A 22670-nucleotide genomic window follows, 5' to 3' on the forward strand; every position below is an offset into this window, starting at 1 on the left:
GAATATGAAAAAAATAAAAAAAGGTATAAACAATGAAATTTTATATTGCAGGGTGGAGTCCCGTGAGAAGTCCATTCTAGAGAAGCCTTGATCCTTGCTTTTTTCCTTCTTGATATTTTTAGCAAGTTTCAAAATAAACCAACACGGTCACCCTAAAACTGATAAAATGTTTATAAATACATTTTATATAAAGAGTAAACATACACATACTTTTATGTCATTTTATATCAATTCTAAATTTAATAAGTTAACTTTTGAGCTATAAACTTTTAGTTATCCGTCATCAGTTATAAGCTGGTTTTTCAGCTATCAGCTAGCTTATTTTTACCAAACATACCCTAGATCTATTCACACAAACCTTATTAAATTTCAAAAATACATCCGGTCAGTTTTTTTTTTTTTTTTTTTTTTTTTTTTTTTAGGTTTTTGGATTATATAATCCAAAATATGCTTTATGTATAAGTAACAACCAGAACCTCGTTTTATTTCAACAATTATGAATTTTTCTTTTAAAAACAACCGAAAAAGCAAGCTAAAAAACCAATAAAATTTGTCAAAAGAAAATAAAAATATATAAAAATACCACTAAAAATTCTAAAAATCAAATCAAGTTGATGCAATTTTTTTTCATTTTATGCTTTATGAGAATATGAAAAAATAAAAAATAAAAATAAAAATAAGTATAAACGATTGAATTTTGAATTTTGTGGGAAGTCCGTCCATTGTAGAGAAGTCTTGTTCCTTACTTTTTTTTTTCTTTTCTTTCATGATATTTTTAGCAAGTTTCAGAATTAACCGACACAGTTACCATAACACTTTTTTTTTAATAATTAGGAATGTGCATTTTCAGGATTTGAAACACAAGAAACAAACGGAGCAGTGAGTTAGAAATTAGAATGACTAAGTACATATTTTTCTTCATTGCCAATGTCATTCATAAAAAACAAGCAATAATCCTTGCACATTTTCTCCCCTTGCACCAACTACCAAAACTTAATAGAATATTTGACTTTTAAAATTATTCACCTTGGTAAGATTGGAAGAGTTTGATGTTTCTTTGGCTTTTACTTTTAATAAGCTTTTTCTTTCCGGGAAGTTTTGACAACAATAAAACATATGGGTTTTACAAATTTAAGTATAGCATTGAATGAATCAAATGAAAGCATAAGTATAAGATTAAGATGAGGGCCTATCCTTCCAAGTATGAGAGGAAGATGGTGTACATAATGGTTTTTCTATTATTACAAGCTACCTTCAGTGGTTTCATTGATCTGTTCAAACTTTCACTGGGTTTGACAGTACCTTATTCTCTACAAGTGTGATATAGGTCTCACGCGCAAGCAACCAGAGCACATAAAGCCATTCCAGAATCGATTAGAACCAGTAAACCCGTTCTCTTAAAACATGCATGATTGTTAAAGCCTGAAGAAATCATGGTAAGAAGTTTCAGTTACGAACATTAGAGCAGACATATCCAATCAGAGGAAACATTCAAACTAATATCTCCTTTCAAGGATAGAGCACCAAGATGACATATTTTAAAGCAACATTAATTGAGAGATATCAGAGCAAAAACACAATCAATATCCGAGAAAAAAGTCAAACAAGAAAGAACTTTGACTAGCACATTGGAAGTGAGCAAGACTGGTTGCATCTCCTCCGTTGCAGAACAATTTGAAGCAGCTTCCCTCGCCATTGCCTCCACTACCTTCTCGACAAGAAGGGTAGACACAAGTTTTGTGTAAAATGCTTTTGGATTCTATTTATTCACTTTCGGTTACTATATACACTTGACACAACTAACTAATCTCCAAAATAGAGTCAAAATCAAAACTAATCTCCAAAACTAAGGTTAGATCCATTAACACTAAAGGGAGGTTCAACTAAGACCTAGAAATGGGAAAGCTGTACAATGATCTAACAAATCATCCCTTGAACTGAACTTCAATTCTGCAATCAATCTAATCTATTGTTTCACAGACTTTCACTCTACTTTGCAATAACTCAAAGGTTTTAGGTAAGAGAGTATAATAATTGAGTGAAGAATATTCCATTTCTCCATATTTCTTTATTTTTCCACAATAATGCTAATAAAGGAGCTTAGCAAGCTAAATGATTTTCATTGATACTGCATATTCAAATTAGTTCAAAAGAAATCGAGTCTCAGTAGGCCTTGATTCCAATTACTATAGCAAGTGGATGGAAGAATTCACGAGAAACAATTATTAATTAAATTCTAAGAGCTACCATAGTGAGAATGATAGTATACTTGATTCTCATAGCGAAGCACAAACTAACCATGCGGCCTATTTTCCATTAAAATCATTGGTCTGTTCAAATTTTCAATGGGTTGGACTATACCATATTCTACTAGTTTTGATAAAGTTTTCATGTGCCAGCTACCAGATCACTAAAACCCAATCCAGAATCGATTAGATCATTATACTTTCTCGATTGGCTATCATTTAGTCTATCATCATATTTTTGTATGCAAAGGCATAAGTTACAATCACTCACCATGTTATATTGAAGATTGAATGAGGACAAATGGTTACAGGATTGGGAGAAGAGACTTACAAATAAATGATTGACATTATCAAGGAAATATACAGAAAACTACCCAACAATGTTCATGTGTTCCTGGAAAAAAGGTCTCAACATATAAAATTAGGCATAATAACCTATGATCACCTTGTTTGATCATGACATCAAACTCATTATTCCAAGTTGATATAAAATTCTCAACCTAATGAGTAGTATCCAAACAAATGGAGTTCTACATAACAAACTTGACTTCATACAACAAACTAGCTCTTGGCACCAGCACTCCAGTAAAATATGAATAGGATGCAGAGAGGAGGAAACAATAACACTGAGGTTTTTCTTTATTAAATATTATATTATTTGTTCAATGTGATAAAGTATTTTTTTATGCTTAGAAATGAAGTGAAACAATCAATATTAGAGCTAGCAAACGCGTTTTCTTAAAACATGGTTGATCAAAGCATGAAGAAACTAAAATAAGAAGCTTCAGTTACCAATATTAGAGCAGACATATCCAATCAGAAAATAACTATCAGACTAATAGAATTAGTCATCAGAGCAAATATTCAAACTGATATATTCATTAGACGATAGTGCCCTAAGATGACATATTTATGATTGAGAGAGATATCTGAGCAAAAGCTCAATCAATATCAGAGAAAAAATAGGCAACCGTGAACGAACTCCAACAAGCACAATGGAAATGATCGAGACCCGTTGCATCTCCTCCATTATCATTAGTCACACAAAACCAGTATGCAATAAATTCTAGCAAAATCAAAATACAAAATGCTAACCAATCCCTAACAAGTATGCAAGGAACCATAATACAAAATATAGAAACTTTTGAAGATCATTGAGGGTTATTTCCCATCCTCCCTTGTCCAAAGGGACAAAATCTTCAGCACAATTTTTTTTGAATAACTCCTCACTTTTCTGTTTTACAAAACCGAGGAGGCATTCTATTATGGTGCAACTGAACATTCCTCATTTCATTAACCTTAACAATATGTGCTGATTTATATATAGGGAAGATTATATAATTTGGTCAATTGCAAAAACAAATATCACATGAGAAAAAACTCAGGAACAAAGTCAAATATCTCTCTAGTAACTCAGAAATCCATTATATGCAATGCAACTAATCTAATACTGCAAAAACATTGGTATAGTACTGACAAAAAGCTCAATTAGAGAGTAAAATATTTGAGTAAAGAATAATTCCTTTTTCTTTTATCTTTACTTTACCTCAAAATTGTTTACAAAGGAGCTTACTATAGCTAGTGGAAGAAAGAATTCATTAGAAATAATTAGCGTTTAAATTCTAAAAGCTACCAAAATGAGAAAGATATTATACAAGACTAATACTCTCAAGTGAAGCACACAGTGAAAATGATATTATTCATTCCCACAAGTCCATGAGATGACCCGAAAATGACATACATTGATACAAGTCATGTAAAAACTCATCGAAGAGATAGAAAATTAAAAGGTAAAAAGGATATAGCATCCATTTAATAGATGAAATCTAATATATATTTGAAAATCTAAATGACATAGAAGTCAAAATGAAACAGAGGTCATGCCTTTGAAAACCATCAAATCTTAGCATTGCATACATAGATTTTAATATATAAAATAACATATAAGAACTATTATTGCAACTATGCCCTAACTTCCATCATTTAAATAAGAGTTTACATTTTGTAGAAGCCCTTGTCCATGAAGCTGATTTCATTAACATTTGGTACTTGGCATTTAAATCTACGGAAGAGGCACTCTTGATTGACATGATGTTCAGTACTTTTGAATTCTGCATAATATATTTTGCAAATTGAATCCCAAATTCCATGCATTTAAAGCCTTCAAGCGAACATGTTTTGAGCTGGGTTGAAAGGCATTCTGGAATAATTGTTGGATCCATCCAATTATCCACAACTCCCTCTTCAATCCTAGACTTCTGTCAACAATTCAAATATTTTGTTAATAAAAAATAAAGAGGTGAAAAAATGTTGAGGTAAAAACCAAAGAGAAAATAATTGACAATAACAAAACCTCATGAATGATTAGATTTCGAAGTTTGGGACAACGTTTGAGGACTTCTATAACCCACTTCCACTTCTCACAGCGTTGAAGCATAAAAAGAAGTTCCATGTGGATTAGATTTTGAAACAAAGGAAAATGGATATAACCTATGTCCTGCAGTGAGATACAAAAGTTAGAAATGAAATAAACACTAATTTCATTGAAATATTTATTGGAGAGAGTCATATAATATTCTTACCAACATTAGACACATAATTTTTGCCCTGCGAAGCAAAGTAAACACAACACTCGCCTCCCTACTAATCATCAAATGAGAAATGTTTGCTTTAATCAAATTCGGTAAGCTTTGAGAATTTTCCACTAAACCAAGTGACTTCCCTCCATGTACCCCATCTATTTGCAATTCCTCTAGAATGGGACATCCTGATAGAAGCTTTACCAAATCTTCAAGAACATCGAAACGCATAACCCTTAGATGAAGAGTTTTTAGGAGAGGGAAATCTACAATCAATTGAGAAAGATCATTCACTCTCAACCCTTTCAAATGAAGAACGACAAGGGTCCTACAGCTGAAAATACTAGTAGGTAAATTGACTTTAAGGAAAACCATGCTGCTGGATATTTCGAGATTGAGGCTCTCGATTCCTCCTCGTTGAGCAGAGGCATAGACAAATCGATTGATATCGTGTGAGTAATGGGTAGAAGCTGGTGAACATTTGAGGTGGAATGATCGGATGGGTAACGTGATGACTCGTAAGAGAAAGACGGAGGACGCAAATCTGAAATAGGAGTCAGTAGTTCGGGAAGGCTTTGTCGTCGAAGCGGAGAGTCGGAACTGAGAGCCACAGTGGTTTCCATCTCTTTGAAAGGATGCTTGTTGCAGCAGAGAGTTTGGTTGGGAGAAATGAAAGTATGTGATGTATAATGGGATCCGGTAATGCGCTAATCCTATTTTCGGTCGGGATTGATCGTGACATATTTCAAAACTCAAACCCTAATCTAAAACCAGCGATCTAAACAAAATTGATCTGTTTAGAAATTGAGGTTCGAAACAATTTTATAGCTAAATCATGAAATCATGGAAAGCTATTGACAAGAAGGGTCAGAAGAACTTAGAAGGAATGTGAGTGTTTTGTTTTGTAAGTTGAGAATGGTGAATGAATGAGGGGGTTCTGAAAAAGATTGAGGGGGAAAACGTCGTATGTTGTGATGGAGGCCAAAACCCTAATGTAACAATCAAGACCTCATCGATATATAGTAAGAAATTTTTTATTCTTCGATATTTTTATTTTTATTATTTTCTTTTCTAAAACTAATATTTTATTTTCTTAAAAAAAACAAATATTTTATTTGGCATAAATATTTGATCTTATCAACTAAATTTTTATTTAAGCTTTTAATTTACTTTTAAAGACGAATAAAAAATTAATATATTTCCCGGTTCAAACCCCAGACCTTGCATATATTATGCATTGTTCTTAACAACTGAACTAAACTCACAAGGACATTACTTTGGTTAATATATTTCATTTTAGCTTCTTAAATTTTTGTTTACTTTTAATATTTTTGTAGCATAAATATCTCAACAAACTACTCATTAGAAGTATATTTTAAACTTTTCTAATCATTACAGTATCAATCCATAGTATATCTTTTATTTTCTCTTTTTTTTTACCACCAAAAACACAATTTTGTTTCATCATAATCATTTGACATTTGAGCATATTTTTACCTCTTTATGTCTTTTGTAGCAAATTACCACATCTAGAGGAGAAAAAAATAATTCCCGCCACTCTTATATAAAATGAAGAAAGAACTTTTCTCGGTTGGTTTAGTATTAAGGTTAGAACCTGTTTCCTCATAATATCTCTTACACAGGAACAAGAAAAAGCTGGACTACACACACACACACTCACTTGAAACTTGTTGTTGGGTTGAATAGGTTCATGAGAAATACTTGAAGTTGTGATTAGTGTACGCTGAAAACAAAGCCTTGGAGGAGACAAAAGTTTTTAACTGTATTGTCATATGTTAAATGTTGTTAATGCTGCTAATGTTTATGCCGTTTGCTTGAGGACAAGCAAAAATTCAAGTATAGGGGAGTTTGATAAGTCAATAATTAGTTGGTTTTCAAGTTTATTTTATTAAGATTTTATTTGTTTTTAATTACTTTTTAGAACTTTGGTACTTCAATTTGTTTGTTATTTAATTTCAGGAACAAATATGGTAAAAGATTGAGTCTTGGAACAAAAGAAAGGGTTTTGGTGCATGGTTAAGGAATGGAAGGTTCTAGAGCATGATTTGGGCTGATCGAGACAAAAAATATGAAGATCCTATGCAAAAATATCAAGCACGATCGTGCCTGACTAAGACCAAACTGTGTTGCCCTTGTTTAAACGTGCCTATGATTCCAGGAAGACAGGCACGGTTCGTGCCTGCAGGCGCACGGTCGTGCGCGACGCTCTTTTCCCCTTTTGCTGATTTTGCCAGAATGACAGGAACGGTCCGTGCCAAGTTGAGCACGACCTTGCCTTGTCCCATCTGCTATGTTTTGTTATTTCTCAGACCTAAAAGCCAATGGGTTGCTTGCTATGTAATTTTTATGCCTTTTCTTAGGGCTTAAGTTAGATTTTAGGCTATAAATAGAGCATCCACCAGACTTATTATTCATCTTTTGTTCTTGTGAATTTTACGTGACAATTATTTCTTTGAATAAAAGTTCTTATTTTTCCTTGTTCTTTAAAATTCTTGTTCTTTACTTTCAGCTATTTATTTTTATGTCTTTCTTCTTCTTCTCCACCTCTTTGTCTATGATGAACATGAGTGAATAGACTTCTTTGTCTTGGGATTGTTGGATGAGTCTAATTACCTAATCCTATCAAACCAAGCCTAGAACCCTAATTTTATGTAAATCTACTTTTCTAATTTTATGAATAGAATGCAGAGAGGAGGAAACAATGACAGTGAGGTTCTTATTAAATATTGTATTATATTTTCAATATAATAATGTTTCTTTTTATGCTTAGGAATGAAGTGATACCATCAATATTAGAGCTAGTAAATGCGATTTCTCAAAGCATGAAGAAATTATAATAAGAAGCTTCAGTTACCAACATCAGAGCAGACATACCCAATAAGAAAATAACTATCAGAGTAATAGATTTAATCATGAGAGCAAATATTCAAACCAATATATTCATTAGACGATAGAGCCCTAAGATGACATATTTCAAAGCAACAATGATTGAGTGAGGTATCAGAGCAAAAGCACAATCAAATCAAAGGAAAAAAATAGACAAACAAGAACGAACTCCGACAATCACAATGAAAGTGATTGAGACCAGTTGCATCTCCTCCCTTATTATTAGTCACACAAAACCAGTATGCAATAAATAATAGCAAATCAAGATCCAGACCAAATGCAAACCAGTATACGAAACAGTGTGAAATCAGTAACGGGAATAGAAATGCAAACCAAAATGCAATAAATCCATAGGTATACCAAACAGTATGCAAATAGTAACAGGAAGTCAGAAATATCAAATACAAACCAAATACCAAACCAGTTTTCAATCACTAATAGCAATAGCAAAATGCAAACCAAATCCCTAACCAGTATACAAAATATAGAAACTATTGAGGATCATCGAGGTTCATTCGCCACCCTCTCGGGCCCAAGTGACAAAACCTTAAACACAATCTTTTTGCATAGCTCCTACAGTCCTACTCACCAAAACTAAATTTTCTGTTTTGTCATCAGCCATTTTTCACTGCCGTATAGGCATTCTATTATTGTGCAAAAGAATATCTGCTGATTCTCTATTTCCCATGCCGTACCTCATATCATAGGCCATGGTAGTTGTACAATGAGATTGATAAGAAAAATTATATAATTTGGTCAAATACGAAATCAAATAGCATCTGAGAGAAAAACCAAGAACTAAGTCAAACACATCTCTAGTAGCTCAAAAATATATTATATGAAACGTAACAACATAATACTGCAATAACATTTGCATAGTACTGACGAAAAATATGTCAATAAAAAATATGTCAATAAATAAAGGTTATATAAAGGTTATATAAGAGAGTAACATATATTTGAGTACAGAATATTTCAATTATCTTCATCTTTCATTATTTTTCCTAAATAATGTTAATAAAGGAGCTTTGCAACCTAAATAGTTTTCATTGATAACAGATATTAAAACAAGTGGAAAAAAAAACGAGTTCCAATTGACGTAGGTCTTGATTCCAATTACTATAGCAAGTGGATGACAAAATTCAAGAGAAGCAAATAGTAATTAAATTCTAAGAGCTAATGATGATGGCATAGATGTAAACAACCATCAAAGAGATAAGAGACGACTTGGTTGAAAGGATCTGACATACCTTTAATACATGAAAGCCAATACATATTTGAAAATCTAAATGACAGAGTCAAAATGAAACATAGGTCATGCCTTTGAAAACCATTAAATCTTAGCATTGCATATGTTAGAATCTAATATAAAAAGCACACATAAGAACTATTGCAACTATGCCCTAACTGTCATCAATCAAATATGAGTTCACATGTTGTTGAGGCCCTTGCTGACAAAGCTAATTTCGATATCACTTGGTACTTGAGATTTATATCTATGGGATAGACACAATTGAAATGGTTTTCAGCACTTTCGCGTTCTGCATAATATATTTTGCAAATTGAATTTCACACTCCGTGCCTTTATAGCCTTTAAGCAAACATGTTCTGAGCTGTGTTGAAAGGCATTCAGGAACAATTGTTGGATTCATCCAATTATCCACAACTTCCTTCTTATTCCTAGATTCCTGTCAACAATTCAAATATTTTGTTAATAAATAAATATGTTAAGGTAAAAAGCAAAGAGAAAATCATCTACAACAACAAAACCTCATGAATGGTTAGATTTTGAAGTTTGGGACAACGTTTGAGCACTTCTATCACCAACTTCCACTTCTCATAGCGTTTACGCTTGAGAATAAGTTCCATGTGGATTAGATTTTGAAACAAAGGAAAATGGCTATAACCTGTGTTCTGTAATGAAATACAAAAGTTAGAAATGAAATAACCCCCCCCCCCCCCCCCCCCCCACCCCCCCTCATTAAAACATTTATCGGAGAGACTCATATAACATTCTTACCAGTTCTACACACAGAATTTTTGCCCTGCAAAGGAAAGTAAACAGAACATTCGCCACCCTAGGAGACAAGTCAGAAATGTTTGCTTTAACCAAATTTGGTAAGCACTGAGAATTTTCCACTGAAACAAGTGACTTTTTCGCTGGGTATACCAAATTTATTCGCAGTTCCTCTAAAATGGGACATCCAGATAAAAGCTTTACAAAATGTTCAAGAACTTCAAAACGCATAAAACATAGATGAAGAGTTTTTAGGAGAGGGAAATCTACAACCAATTGAGAAAGGTCATTCACTCTGAACCCTTCCAAATGAAGAACGACAAGGGTCCTACAACTGAAAATACTAGTAGGTAAATTGACTTTAAAGAAAAGAATGCCGGATATTTCGAGATTGACGTTTTCGATTCCTCCTCATTGGCACTAGTGCAAATCAGGGATACAAAACCTGTTTTTTAGAGATTTAAGACCTGTTTTTTGCCGGGGTTATATCAGCGGGTGTTGTAAGTTTGAGATACGACACCTGTTTTTCGTTGGGTATAATAACTACATATTATACCTGTTTTTTCTTATAAACGGGTGTAATATGTGTATTTGTAACCCCACTTTTACACTAAAACAGGTGTAAAACCGTGCATATAACACCTTTTTTAATACAAAAATAGGTGTAAAATTTTGTACCGGTAGGTTGTAAGTACCTTAAAGCTAACATTTAACACCATATTTTCACCAAAAACAGGTTTTAAAATTATATACAATACCTGCTTTTACCCAAAAACAGGTATGAGAAAAACTATATAACACCTAGTTTAATATTAAACAGGTGTTGAAAATTGACATACAAACCAATTTTATATATAAACGGGTGTTGCAAACTGTTAAAATTTGTTGGTGTTTACTTTTTAAATGTTGCTCACTTTGAAAAAACTAGATCAAACAACAAAATTCTCAATTATATATAACAAATTATACTATATATATATATATATATTGTATAAACAATGTAAATACCATAATATTAAAACGAATAACTTATTCAAAAACCAACGTAAATACAAAATCCTATTCAAAAAAAGAAAAAGAAAAGTACTTCAAAATTTCATATATAATTCCTTTCTTTGATTTCTAACATTTATCTTCATTTTGTTGTTGTTGCTCTTTAACTATTTGCAAAAAGAATTGAGCCCAATGTTGTCTCATATCATCCACGACATCTTTCTCATATGGTGATGGATCATCAAATATCTACAATTTCAAACAAAAACATTAAACACGTGACATGATTTTCATTAATCATACATATATAGTAAAATGTTTAAAATGTAATTACCTCATCTAGTCTTTGAAAAATACCTGTTTGAACAATGTCAAACATATTTTTCATAACATAATAACCACAAGCCCAATCATTGTCTTGTTGATGTGTCTACAAATGAATACAAACAATCATATAATAATCGATCAATATGCATGTTAACTATTACTATAGAATGTCAATGAATTTAAGACAATGCACTTACAGTGATAGGTATCAATCTAGGCTTTTTTCTACGACCTATCAAGGTATTGTATCCTCTCACAGCCCTTCAACAAAAATGTAAATATGTTCATTAAACACCTAATTCTAATAAACAATCAATTGCAATCTCAACGAAATAGTAAAAAGAAATTTTACCTTTCAAGCACGCCCTTAAAAGTCTCGTTTGGCAAACTCCCCAACGAACAAAACCAATAAATTTTATTATCATCTGGACAAATTACAAACAATTGCCAGTGTTTGCTGTAATTTCACAAACAAGAATCAGATGCGCAAACAAACAAAAGAAGAATAAACTGGCAATTTGACAATGAAATTAGTGATATAAACTTACCCATTAACACGTGGTCCTAAGTAACATTTTTTTGGTTGATTAATCAACTTATTTTGTATGAATACTTGGATGGTATCAGAGTCACCAGGTTTGCTGTTAAATGTCTTTAATGGATCAAAGAAACCGAATTGCTCGCTAGAGCCCTTGGAGATACACAACCGATGCAAATACCTAAATTATTTAAACAAATGTTAATTATAATGCATGTAATGCAAATACCTAAATTATTTAAACAAATGTTAATTATAATTCATACGTAGAAAATAAATTTATGAATAAAATACTTACGTGCACCACAAGGACAAGACGCGCATGGAAAGCCATTTGATACTAACCATAACATTAAGGTCATCTATATCAACATAAAAGTATGGATTAATTTTGTCGTGATCCAATTCTATTTTCAAAGTTTCTTTCTTGTCTTTGATCATGTCTTCCTTGAAATTGGTGATCTTCTTGATGAAATCTTCTTCATTTGTCACAAACATCTCTGAACAACTATCCTCGGTGCTAGTATCCAATGTAACTCTTTGAGAAACAAAATTTTGTGCAGCATCACAATTGTTCGTCCCCATGGACAACATCAACTGTAAAAGTGGGCGAAGAAATGAAAATAATAGTTCGTTGTCATAATGAATATATTAGCATGTGCACACAAGAATCAACGTTTATGTTGGAAGTAATTAAATCAACTAGTACATAAAAGATTGTAGAATTATGACTTGAAGTTATTCTTCCTTATTAATCAACTATATGATTGGACCAAAGAAAAAGTAATTGTATACACCATTAAAAATCATGCAGCACTATTTTGATATGTTTTTTTTTTTGCTTAATGTATCAGAATTCATATCTTTACGAGTTAAGTATAGTTGTAGTAGTTTTCCTATAAAGTGGTTTGCATATGGAAGCAAACCTCAAATACATCAGTCTTATCGAAACGCCCTTTCTAACATCTTGAAGAGCATAGAAAGTCAACTTATAATTATCACAGAGGCTACTACAAACATAGTAAAGGGTCATCTTGAGGTAAACATATGTTAAGGATTTTGAGACTTTTGCAATGCACTGCAGAACTTACCACTACTACTATCTAAGAAAAATCTTCGTTGATTAATTTGGTTTTAAAACATGTAGTCCATGAAAACAATTGCAACTCGTTAAACTTGCTAAAGTGATGTAGATGTAAACCTTCAATGACTCATCACAATTTTCTATGTTAAGAAATTATCGACAACACACATAATCTACGAAACCAAAACTACAAAGCTAATAAAAATTACCCAAAAACATAATCTACAAACAAACAAAACCCATAATGAAAATTAGTTAATGAAAATGTACCTCCTTCATTCCAGTTAGTTGTTGTGAAAAATTCCTTTCAATTTCTCTTTGGAACTTTTCCATCTCCTCCTGTTGGACCTTTTTCATCTCCTTCAATTTGTTTTCAAACTCATTTTCAACCTTCTCTCGGATTTTATTTTCCATATTTTGCTCCATATGTTTCCTCACCGCCACCAGGTCATCCATAGAGATACGTTGTGAAGTGGATCTTGTAGATTTACCATAGTATTCCTTAAATCCCATGTACCAACCAGCAGTGCGTACACGACCCGGGCGCTCTTGTGTTCCAATGGCTTCAGTCAAGATATCCTCACATCCTTGGGGAACATATGTACCCTGTGTGCTTTGTTCAACTAACTCCCCCTATAACATATATATACAGAATGTGAAGCAATGCATAAATTACAAAACAAGCACATTTAACAAAACAAATATTTACTTACAATCTTAGAAGCCACCATTTTTGTTTCCTCAGATGTATAATCACCTGATGGCTTCGTTCTGGCCTTCAGCCATACTTCGTATCGTGGTAGTGTGGGAAGATCAATCAAAGAGCCTTCTTCAAGCATTTGTTTCATCCTCTCTTCCATTAGGTTGGCTTTAAGCTTATCGTAACCACCACGGGACAGTATGTGGGGGTGGACATTTTTTGACGCATTTTTCTTGCCCCTTTCCCTTTTCTCCTGTAAAATAGAACGCAATAAAATAAAATTCAATAAAGAAAATCAAATTAGCCAAGCCATAGAAAAATCTATTATTTCAACAAACCAAAAATTCCATTGTAGTTCGACTCTTAACAAACTTATTCCACTGATCCTCAGAGATATATTTGTATTTAAGAATTGGTGTTGAGTTGCCATCTTTATCACCATTTCCAAATACATAAGTGTCGGTGAGGTCTGCCTTAAAATGCTTCCAACGATCCCCCATATGAACTAACCATTTCTTCTTAAATTTGTCATCATTTGGATTAGTAGGAGTAGGACAAGTGAACCTTTCCTGCAAAAAAGGGGAGTTGTTAGTAACCATGTATGGCTCTTAAGGTGAATAATAGCTGACAAAGAATTGTGTTAAGAGTAATTACTGTAATATCTTGCCATAGCTTATCTTTCACTTCTTTGTGTACTGCTTTCCAATTCTCATTATTAATATCAACCTTGCTACGAGAAAGGTAAGACACGTAACTAATGAATTTCGCAGCATATTCACCTCTGGGTGCAAATGTAACTTCATCAAAATCAACCTCGAATCTCTTACCAGCTTCTAGGCTGGTAATGAAACGTGTCATGGTCGTGGCACCTCTAGTCCTTTTCTTTGGTGGAGAGGAGTCTGATGAATCAGTCATGATGCTTTTTTAGAAAAAAATAATGTATCGGTTAGCTTCTCAATAACGATAAAAAATAAACACAAACACTAATTAACAAAAATATAACAATAGATAAAAAATTAACAAGTATAAACCTATAAATAAAAAATTAACGAGTATAAACCTATAAGAAGTTTTTTTTTGTTCTCATTTATTGTCCTCTAATATCCCTTCGTGATGATCATAACGAGTGGCATATACGTCGTCTACTTCATTATCATTAGTGAAAGAAGGTCTTTGTGTTGAAAAAGTAGTGTCATCTATATCTAAAGTTGAATCATCAATTTCATCACTCGGATGCATGCTTCTTCTTTGGAGGACCTCTGACCACCTGTTATTAGAGGGATCCTTGACATAAAATACTTGTCTTGCGTGTGCTGCCATAATGAAAGGTTCGTCCATGTAACCTACCTTATCAAGGTCCACCAATGTATATCCGAATTCATCAGTTTGTACACCATTGTTACTATTAACCCACTTACATTTAAAAACAGGCACTTTAAACTTGGAATAATCTAGCTCCCAAATCTCCTCAATGACACCAAAATAAGGTATGGATGCAAGAACGGGGTTTTTATCCTTTGAACTAGAGAAGTGCATTGCAGAAGCCATGATCATGACCCCACTGTTTTGCATGGTACTCTTGTCATCCTGTGACTTGGTACAAAAGGAAATTTTATTTATATCGTACCTACTCCAACACAAGACATTATAGTTAGGATCATTTGCTAACCATTTTAATGTTTCAGAAGCTGTATCATCATTCAGAACCTTGGTTTTAAACCAGTCTATGAATGTCTTGTTATGTTCTTTCAACACCGATTTTTCGTTCATTCGAGGATATTTGAACTTGACAATGGTTTTATGTTCTAACAAGTATGGCTCAACCTCGGTTGTGTTATTCAATATATACAAATGTGCTTGAAACACTTGTGAATGAGCCATGTGTTTAACCTTTAGACGTGTACCCTTACCATCACACCTTTCCTCATGACGTGACTTAGGAAGCCCTACAGATTTTACATCTGACATATAGTCTGTACAACATTCAATTGCTTCTTCTGTGATGTACCTTTCGACAATAGATGCTTCCGGACGATATAGATTCTTTACATAACCTTTCAAGATCTTCATGTATCGTTCGAAAGGGTACATCCACCTTAAATAAACAGGACCGCACATTCTAATCTCTCTCACGAGATGGACTATTAAATGAACCATGATGTCAAAAAATGAGGGTGGAAAGAACATCTCTAACCGACACAAGATAAAAATAGACTCGTTTTCCAACTAATCTAATTTATTAGGGTCAATCACTTTACTACATATATCATTGAAGAATAAGCACAATCTAATTAGGGCATGTCGAACATTCTTTGGTAAGATTCCACGAATAGCCACTGGTAGTAGTTGTTGCATCAATACATGGTAATCATGAGATTTTAATCCAACTAGCTTGAGATCTTTCATTGACACTAGACTCTTAATATTTGACGAGTATCCCTGTGGCACCTTAACACCTTGTAGACACTCGCAAAAACTTATTTTCTCTTCTTTAGACAATGTATGACATGCAGGTGGCAAATATACCTTGTTACCTCTTGTTTCTGGAGCTAACTGTTTTCTTATTTTCATTGCAACAAGATCTAAACGAGCATTCAAACCATCTTTTGTCTTGCCTTGAATGTTGAGAAGTGTTCCAATTACACTATCACACACATTTTTCTCCAAATGCATGACATCAATACAATGTCTTACATCAAGACTTGACCAATATGGAAGATCAAAGAACACTGACCTCTTCTTCCATATATTTTTTTCATTAGCATGCTTTTCTTTCTTTCCAAAACTAACATTTATGTCCTTCACCCGCTGATAGACTTCTTCCCCAGTTAAGGCCTTCGGAGCAACTTTGTTCTCTTTGGATCCATTAAAAGCCTTTTTCAACCGCCGATATGGGTGATTACGTCTGAGAAATCTTCAGTGTCCAAGATAAACGGTCTTCCTTCCATGTTGCAATTGATGGTAGCATGTGTCTTTTTCACATATAGGACATGCTTTATGCCCCTTAACACTATAACCAGACAAGTTCCCATAAGCTGGAAAGTCATTGATTGTGCAAAATAACATGGCGCGCAATTTGAAATTTTCTTGTGAATACCCGTCGAATACATCAATGCCTTCCACCCATAACCTTCTTAAGTCTTCAATCAAGGGACTTAGATAAACATCTATGTCATTTCCCGGTTGTTTTGGTCCAGAAATCATCATTGATAACATAAGATATTTGCGCTTCATGCACAACCAAGGGGATAAATTGTAAATAACCAAGACAACAGGCCATGAACTATGGATACTACTTAAACTACCGTAAGGATTCATTCCATCTGTAGAAAGTCCAAGCCTAAGGTTTCTTTTCTCATCGCCAAATTCTGGAAACAGAGAATCAACTTTTTTCCATTGCAAAGAATCAGCAGGATGACGAAGTTTTCCATCATCTTTTCTCTCTTCTGAATGCCATCTAATATTCTTTGCATCAGTTGCATTAGCAAACAATCGCTTAAACCTTGGAATGATTGGAAGATACCATAACACCTTGGCAGGAGGACCCTTTGTGCTAACATCAGAACCCTCATCATCTCCCTTCTTCTTATAACGTGATATCATACACTTGGGACACTTGTCTTTCTCTTCGTTATCTTTCCAGTACAATATGCAATCATTGGGGCATGCATGTATTTTCTTATACTCAATACCCATCGGACATAATATCTTTTTTGCCAAATAGGTGCGGTTTGGTAATGTGTTTTCTCCTGGAAGCATCTCCTTCAACAACTCAAGCAATTCTGTAAAACTCTTATCAGTCCAACCATGTATTGCCTTCAAATTGAACAATCTCAACACGGCTGACAATCGTGTGAATTTTTTACAACCCGAATACAAAGGTTCTTTGCTGTCACTGCGCAGAGTATCATACACATGTGCTCTTTGAAAAGATTCTTGTCCAATATCATGAATCATTTCTTCTAGACGATCACCCATCTCTACATCAAGCTCCTTTTGTTGGGGGGACTTTGGCGCATCTGCCAATTCACCGTGCCATGTCCATGTCGTATAATTTTGGCAAATCCCATGAACTCCTAGGTATTCGCGTACGACCTCTGCTTCTAGAGGTGCGATATTGAAACACTTAACGCAAGGACAATGAAATCTTCCATTACTGTTAGGAAGATTAGTTTCGGCAAATTTAAGAAACTCCGACACTCCATTTTTATACTCAATACTCACACGATTTTTTTGCATCCAACTACGATCCATAGTTAGGTTCTGGTAAGAAAAAAAACACACACGCTAAACCTTTAAATCCAAGTAGTTGTATACTAATTTTTTTGATTCTTCTAAAAATAAAATTAAAAACACATTCTAGATTACTCGGTGTTCTTACCGAATGTAGTTCACCTTAAATGCACTGAGTGTCACTATTTGGTGAGATCCTATGAATTTTATTTAATTAACTAGGAAAAATAAGGGTTTTACAAGCTAGCATTGCTCATTAACAAATTATGTTTTCTAATTCAGACGAAACAAACAAACAACAACAATAGTATATAGTTAAACTCAAACTCAAAATCATCCAACACAAAGAGCCCAACTTTAAATTATTTCAACCACAACAAAAAACAAATAAAAATTCAAGTGAAGCTAAAATCAATATAATGTTATAGAAAACTTACAAGTTTGAGTTTAACGCTCTGGAGAAAATCTAGGATCGAAGATGTTCCGAATAGAAGAACAGAACGAAGAGAAGGAATCGAGTGATCACTTGTAGTAACCTTAGGTCGTGAACAGAGAAGGAATTCACCACACACAAAAAATGAGTGGTGAGCAGAGGCCGTAAACGGCGGAGGTCGTCAACAAGAAGTAAACTCTACCTGCACCATTCAAACAAAATTAATCAATCCTAATAAACAAACTCAATGCTTTAATCAACTACAAACAAATATTAAAGTAACCCATAGAAGTATAATAATATAATGATAAAATTCAAGTGCATGAGAAGATATTTATTTTATGGTTATTTTATATTAAATAGTAATACTTATTTTATACTTATTTTATAGTACACGTCAATTAAGGAGAGAGGAGAGAAGACAAACCTTCAAATATTCTATGGTTAATGAAAAGAATATTCATTTTTCAATTTATTTATCTTGGCCTATGTAGAGAACGTCAAACATATATCTACTAGCTACTTTATTGCTATATATGTTTCACTCTAGATATACTATAGTTAACAATGTCAAGCATATATCTACTAGTTACTTTATTGCTAATTTGCTATATACATCAAGCATAAAACTGACATAGTTAACAATGTTAGTCCTAGTACTTTACGAAAAAAAACCTTGTATATACTATAAATGTTGTTTATGCTGCACTTATTTTGTCACAACCACACTACATTTGCATTGACAACTAGCTTAACACGTCTATCAATTTTGCAGAAAAATAATGTCAGGAGAGGAAATTTGGTGATCCATTGAAGAAGAATCTAGCGAATCTCTGCCTCCATTAACTGCACTGGCTACAATCCAAGAACAGGAATTTACCATTCTCTTGTTAAGCTTGAAACCATACATGAAATCCCAACAAAGCCAGATCTCAACACTGCAACTCATGTGCTATCACAGTTCCCACAAGGAGATCTTGTTGATGCAAGAACTGCATTCATTGACTTAAGTACCGACCATAGTAACCTACGGTGAGATTCGTCGATCAGTTTACTCCCTTGCAACAGCTTTGTTCCATGTACTTAAGATTAGAAAAGGCGACGTCGTGTTTTTATTGTCTCCAAACTCAATCTACTCAACCATATGCTTAGTCGTGTTATCAGTTTTTGCAATTCTGACCATTGCCAACCCTCTCAATACTAAGTCAAAAATTGCAAAACAAGTACATGATTCAGGTGCTAAACTAGCTATCTCAGCACCAAAAGAGTTATACAAATTGGTCCTAACTGAAGTTCCAATAATTTCTAGTTTCAATTTATGATTGCTAACAATCAAACCTACCCTTCGAGAAGAAATGTGACTTGAGGAATCTGTTTTAATTAATTACGTGCTATCATAGGATTCATCTAACTAAACATGTAACTAAATCATGGCACCTATACTATAACCTGAAAAGGTTTTGTAACATCTTCAATATAGGCTCACCAAGCATAACTATAGGGAAAATCAAGAAAACAATATAGGCTCACGAAGTGTAACTATAGGAAAGATCAAGAACAATAATCTTTCAAACAAAATTCTAAGAAGCTTAACCTACAATAGTACACATTCACCCAACTTAGTGATACTAACTAAAATTGATATCCATAATGGTAAGAGTCTAACTTGCAAACATCTGATTATACCATAAAAGATAATCTAACTAAAATCTTATAGGCTGATGACTGATGGGAAGCTCTAGACGTTGTACATAAAGCTCTAGATTGATGAAGTTCTATCTTCCATTGTCTAAACAAATGATTAAAACAGGCATGCTAGTGGTTCATCTGACTTCTAGATAGTGCCCACCTGGAGTAAGTGCCTTGTAACTAGAGAAAATACTTAAACCTGCAAGCAATTTCTACTGCAAAGCTTAGTCATTAAACCATCTTGTGTAAGGATGGCGACAACTACTGTCCCCATAACCTCCCCTACTAGAATAGGGTCCTCCTGTCCCACCAAAACTAGCCCCAAGGCCAGATTCATAACCTCCACAAGTACCTGGACCACCCTAACTTCCATAGCCCCTACCACCATAGCGGCCAGAGTAACCAAATGAGGATTCTCCTCCTCTATTGCCCACATAACCTCTTTCACATTATTCAGAGTACTCTATTTATTTTTTTATCAATTTTTTTTTATCAATTCCAGTACCCTTTCTAATATCAAAAGAGGGAAAAAAACGCTAAAAGATAAACATTTAAACAAAAAGCACAAACATAATATTTATCCTTCTCATCACAAAATTTCAAACAATAACTATAACAATAATTTAAGGAGCATTCTATTGTTAACTTAAATTCAAATTTATGTGGATTCAATTGAAAATTCAAAAATTATAACCAGATGAAAAAAAAGTTAACAATTATGATCAAATGAGTCATCAATAAACGAATGAAATTCATCAAATATATTCTGATTTTCATGATTTTTATCCAAATAACAAATACATCTAAAATAAAGCGGTAATCAAAAGGGAAAGAGATAGTACCTTAGAGTAAATATCAAAGACTCAGAGAGATGATGAAAAAGAAGAAAGGCATGTAGAAATCTGACCCTTTTCAAACCAGTAATAGAACAATGAATCCCTTGAGGACGGGAGGTTTGGGAGTTCAGAACCTAAAGGCAGATCAAGGGTTTATGAATAGGAAGGTTTGGGTGAGGCTGATTTGTATCTGTGTTGAGCTTTTCAGAACTGAATCCCTTGGGTTTATGAATAGGTAGGTTTGAGAGTTGCGTAAATTAGGTAGTGGAGAGTGGAGAGTTCGATTGAGGAATGGTGAGGTTCGATTGAAGGTTTGAGAGACTGAAGGGACTTAGGTAGTGAAGGATATTGAAGAAACAAAACGTAACAATGAGAAAAGATTATTTTGTTTTTTATTTGTTAGAGTGGGAGTGAGATGGAGAAAGTTTGGGAAGGTTGCATCATCGAAGTGGAGAGTGGGTACAGAGAGCCATAATGGTTTCCATCTCTTTGAGAGGATGCTCGTGGCAGCAGAGAGTTTGGTTGGTAGAAAAGAGAGGATATGGCATATAATTGGATCTGGTAAGAAACTAATCCTATCTTCACTTGGATTTGATCGTGACATTTCAAACTCAAACCCTACTCTTCAAAATCAGAGTTCTAATCTGTTTAGAAAATGATGTTCGAAACATCTTCAAAGCTAAATCATGGGATCATGATTGTCAAATTGAACCAAAATGCCTCTGGAAAACGATTGACAAAAGGGTTAGAAGGAATGTAGGTGTTTTGTTTTGAGAGTTGAGAGTGGTGAATGAAAGAACGAGGGTTTTGGAAGAAGATGTAGGGTAAAATGGTGTGGGTGTTCAAATTCAAACCGATCCAAAATAAAATCGTAAACCAATCCAAAATAAAACCGTAAATAAAAAAAATCAAAAATCGCAAAAAACCGAATCTTTTTGGATGAGTTTGGATGGTGTTTTGTAAAAACCGCTAGGATCGGAACGGATTTCGGATCACTTTTTCAAAACCGAACCAAACCGCAAAAGTATATTTTAATCCTTATTTATTATTTTATTAGTGTTATATATTGTGTTAATATGTTGTTTTCTTGCATTTAATCTTTTATATTGCATTAATTTAATCTATATTATTACAACATCATATATTTCAAATATAAACGATCATTTTCATTATATAATGTTAATTTCTTTTAATAGATTTGTGTTATATTTTGCATAAAATCTATTATTTTATTGTGTATGTGTAATATTAATAATAGATCGGTTGACTTTTTGCCTCAAAACAAATCCAAACTGGACCGCGAACACCCCTTGTGTCGTATGATGTCAATACCTGTACTCTCATTTGATAGAAACTCGTTCTCACTTCTTCAACGGGCTAAACAGTGTCGAATAATGTGAGGAAAATGTTAATGAGTGTCCGCGGCACTCTTTACGACTCATAAGTAGTAAGTATTTTTAAAAATACATGTAATTATTGTCTTGAAAATCGAAATATTTGACTTTTTTTAAAGAATTATTGCTTATTTTAGAATTCTTAGAGTGCCCCGAGACACTTTACAATAAAGTCAAAATTACTCTTTCATATAAATTTTCTCAAAACCCCGATTCATTGTTACTATAAACTTTTACCATTTTTTACCTACAAACAATCATGGATATTCAATTAATCTCAATGAAAGATTAAAGAGTAAATCAAAACTTCTTTCATCCATAATCTATTTGAATATAGGGAAATGAATTTCTTTTTTCAATGAAGTTGAGTTTATATTTTTTTTCTTGTTGTTAAACGTGCTGATATGTTATGCACTCTACAAGCTACGGGTATTTGATGGTGCACCACGTGTTAACGTTAATTAAATTTAAGTAAACATTTATTTAAAAGTTGATGTTAACTTAAATTCAGTTTAAGTAGATAAATGTAAACTTAATTTACATTATTTACTTAAATCGAGTATTCACGTATCTACTTAAAATAAGATTAAGTAGAATCATTAAACAGGTTGGGGAGGTTAATGCAAATTTTAGGTTAAGCATGTACGCATAAGGTTGAGGAGGTAACCACTCAGTGTCCTTGATAAACTAAGTT

The 22670-nt window shown here is 33.4% G+C and overlaps 1 protein-coding gene, 1 long non-coding RNA gene and 2 pseudogenes across 5 annotated transcripts; all 4 read right to left on the reverse strand.

Annotated features, from left to right (window-relative positions):
• Positions 1-4113: 4113 nt before the first annotated feature.
• LOC146907085 (FBD-associated F-box protein At5g56370-like) lies at positions 4114-5582 on the reverse strand (annotated as a pseudogene).
• Positions 5583-7868: 2286 nt separating this feature from the next.
• Positions 7869-17645, reverse strand: LOC146907086 (uncharacterized; annotated as a pseudogene).
• LOC146907087 (uncharacterized) lies at positions 8962-10169 on the reverse strand. The gene is made up of 2 exons (XR_015020296.1): positions 9753-10169; positions 8962-9646 (listed from the first exon to the last, which is right to left on the reverse strand). It is a non-coding gene; the product is annotated as an uncharacterized LOC146907087 (long non-coding RNA).
• LOC146907088 (uncharacterized) lies at positions 10641-20926 on the reverse strand. Of its 4 annotated transcripts, XM_085729610.1 has the most exons (12): positions 20589-20925; positions 18062-18259; positions 14046-14310; positions 13730-13960; positions 13405-13644; positions 12962-13324; positions 11906-12204; positions 11618-11788; positions 11422-11526; positions 11267-11330; positions 11077-11172; positions 10641-10991 (listed from the first exon to the last, which is right to left on the reverse strand). In XM_085729610.1, the coding sequence occupies exons 3-12, from the start codon at positions 14304-14306 to the stop codon at positions 10872-10874; spliced, it is 1950 nt and encodes a 649-aa protein (XP_085585736.1). In that variant the 5' UTR covers positions 14307-14310; positions 18062-18259; positions 20589-20925; the 3' UTR covers positions 10641-10871. The 4 variants fall into 4 exon arrangements, 3 of the variants coding, with proteins under 3 accessions (XP_085585736.1, XP_085585735.1, XP_085585737.1); XM_085729609.1 differs by lacking the exon at positions 18062-18259; XM_085729611.1 differs by lacking the exons at positions 18062-18259; positions 20589-20925 and having other exon boundaries at positions 14059-14193.
• Between the last annotated feature and the right edge of the window lie 1744 nt (positions 20927-22670).

This window comes from Medicago sativa, chromosome 7, assembly GCF_051527215.1.
Source record: "Medicago sativa cultivar Bolivia chromosome 7, Bolivia_mono, whole genome shotgun sequence".
In the NCBI taxonomy this organism is placed as follows: domain Eukaryota; kingdom Viridiplantae; phylum Streptophyta; class Magnoliopsida; order Fabales; family Fabaceae; genus Medicago; species Medicago sativa.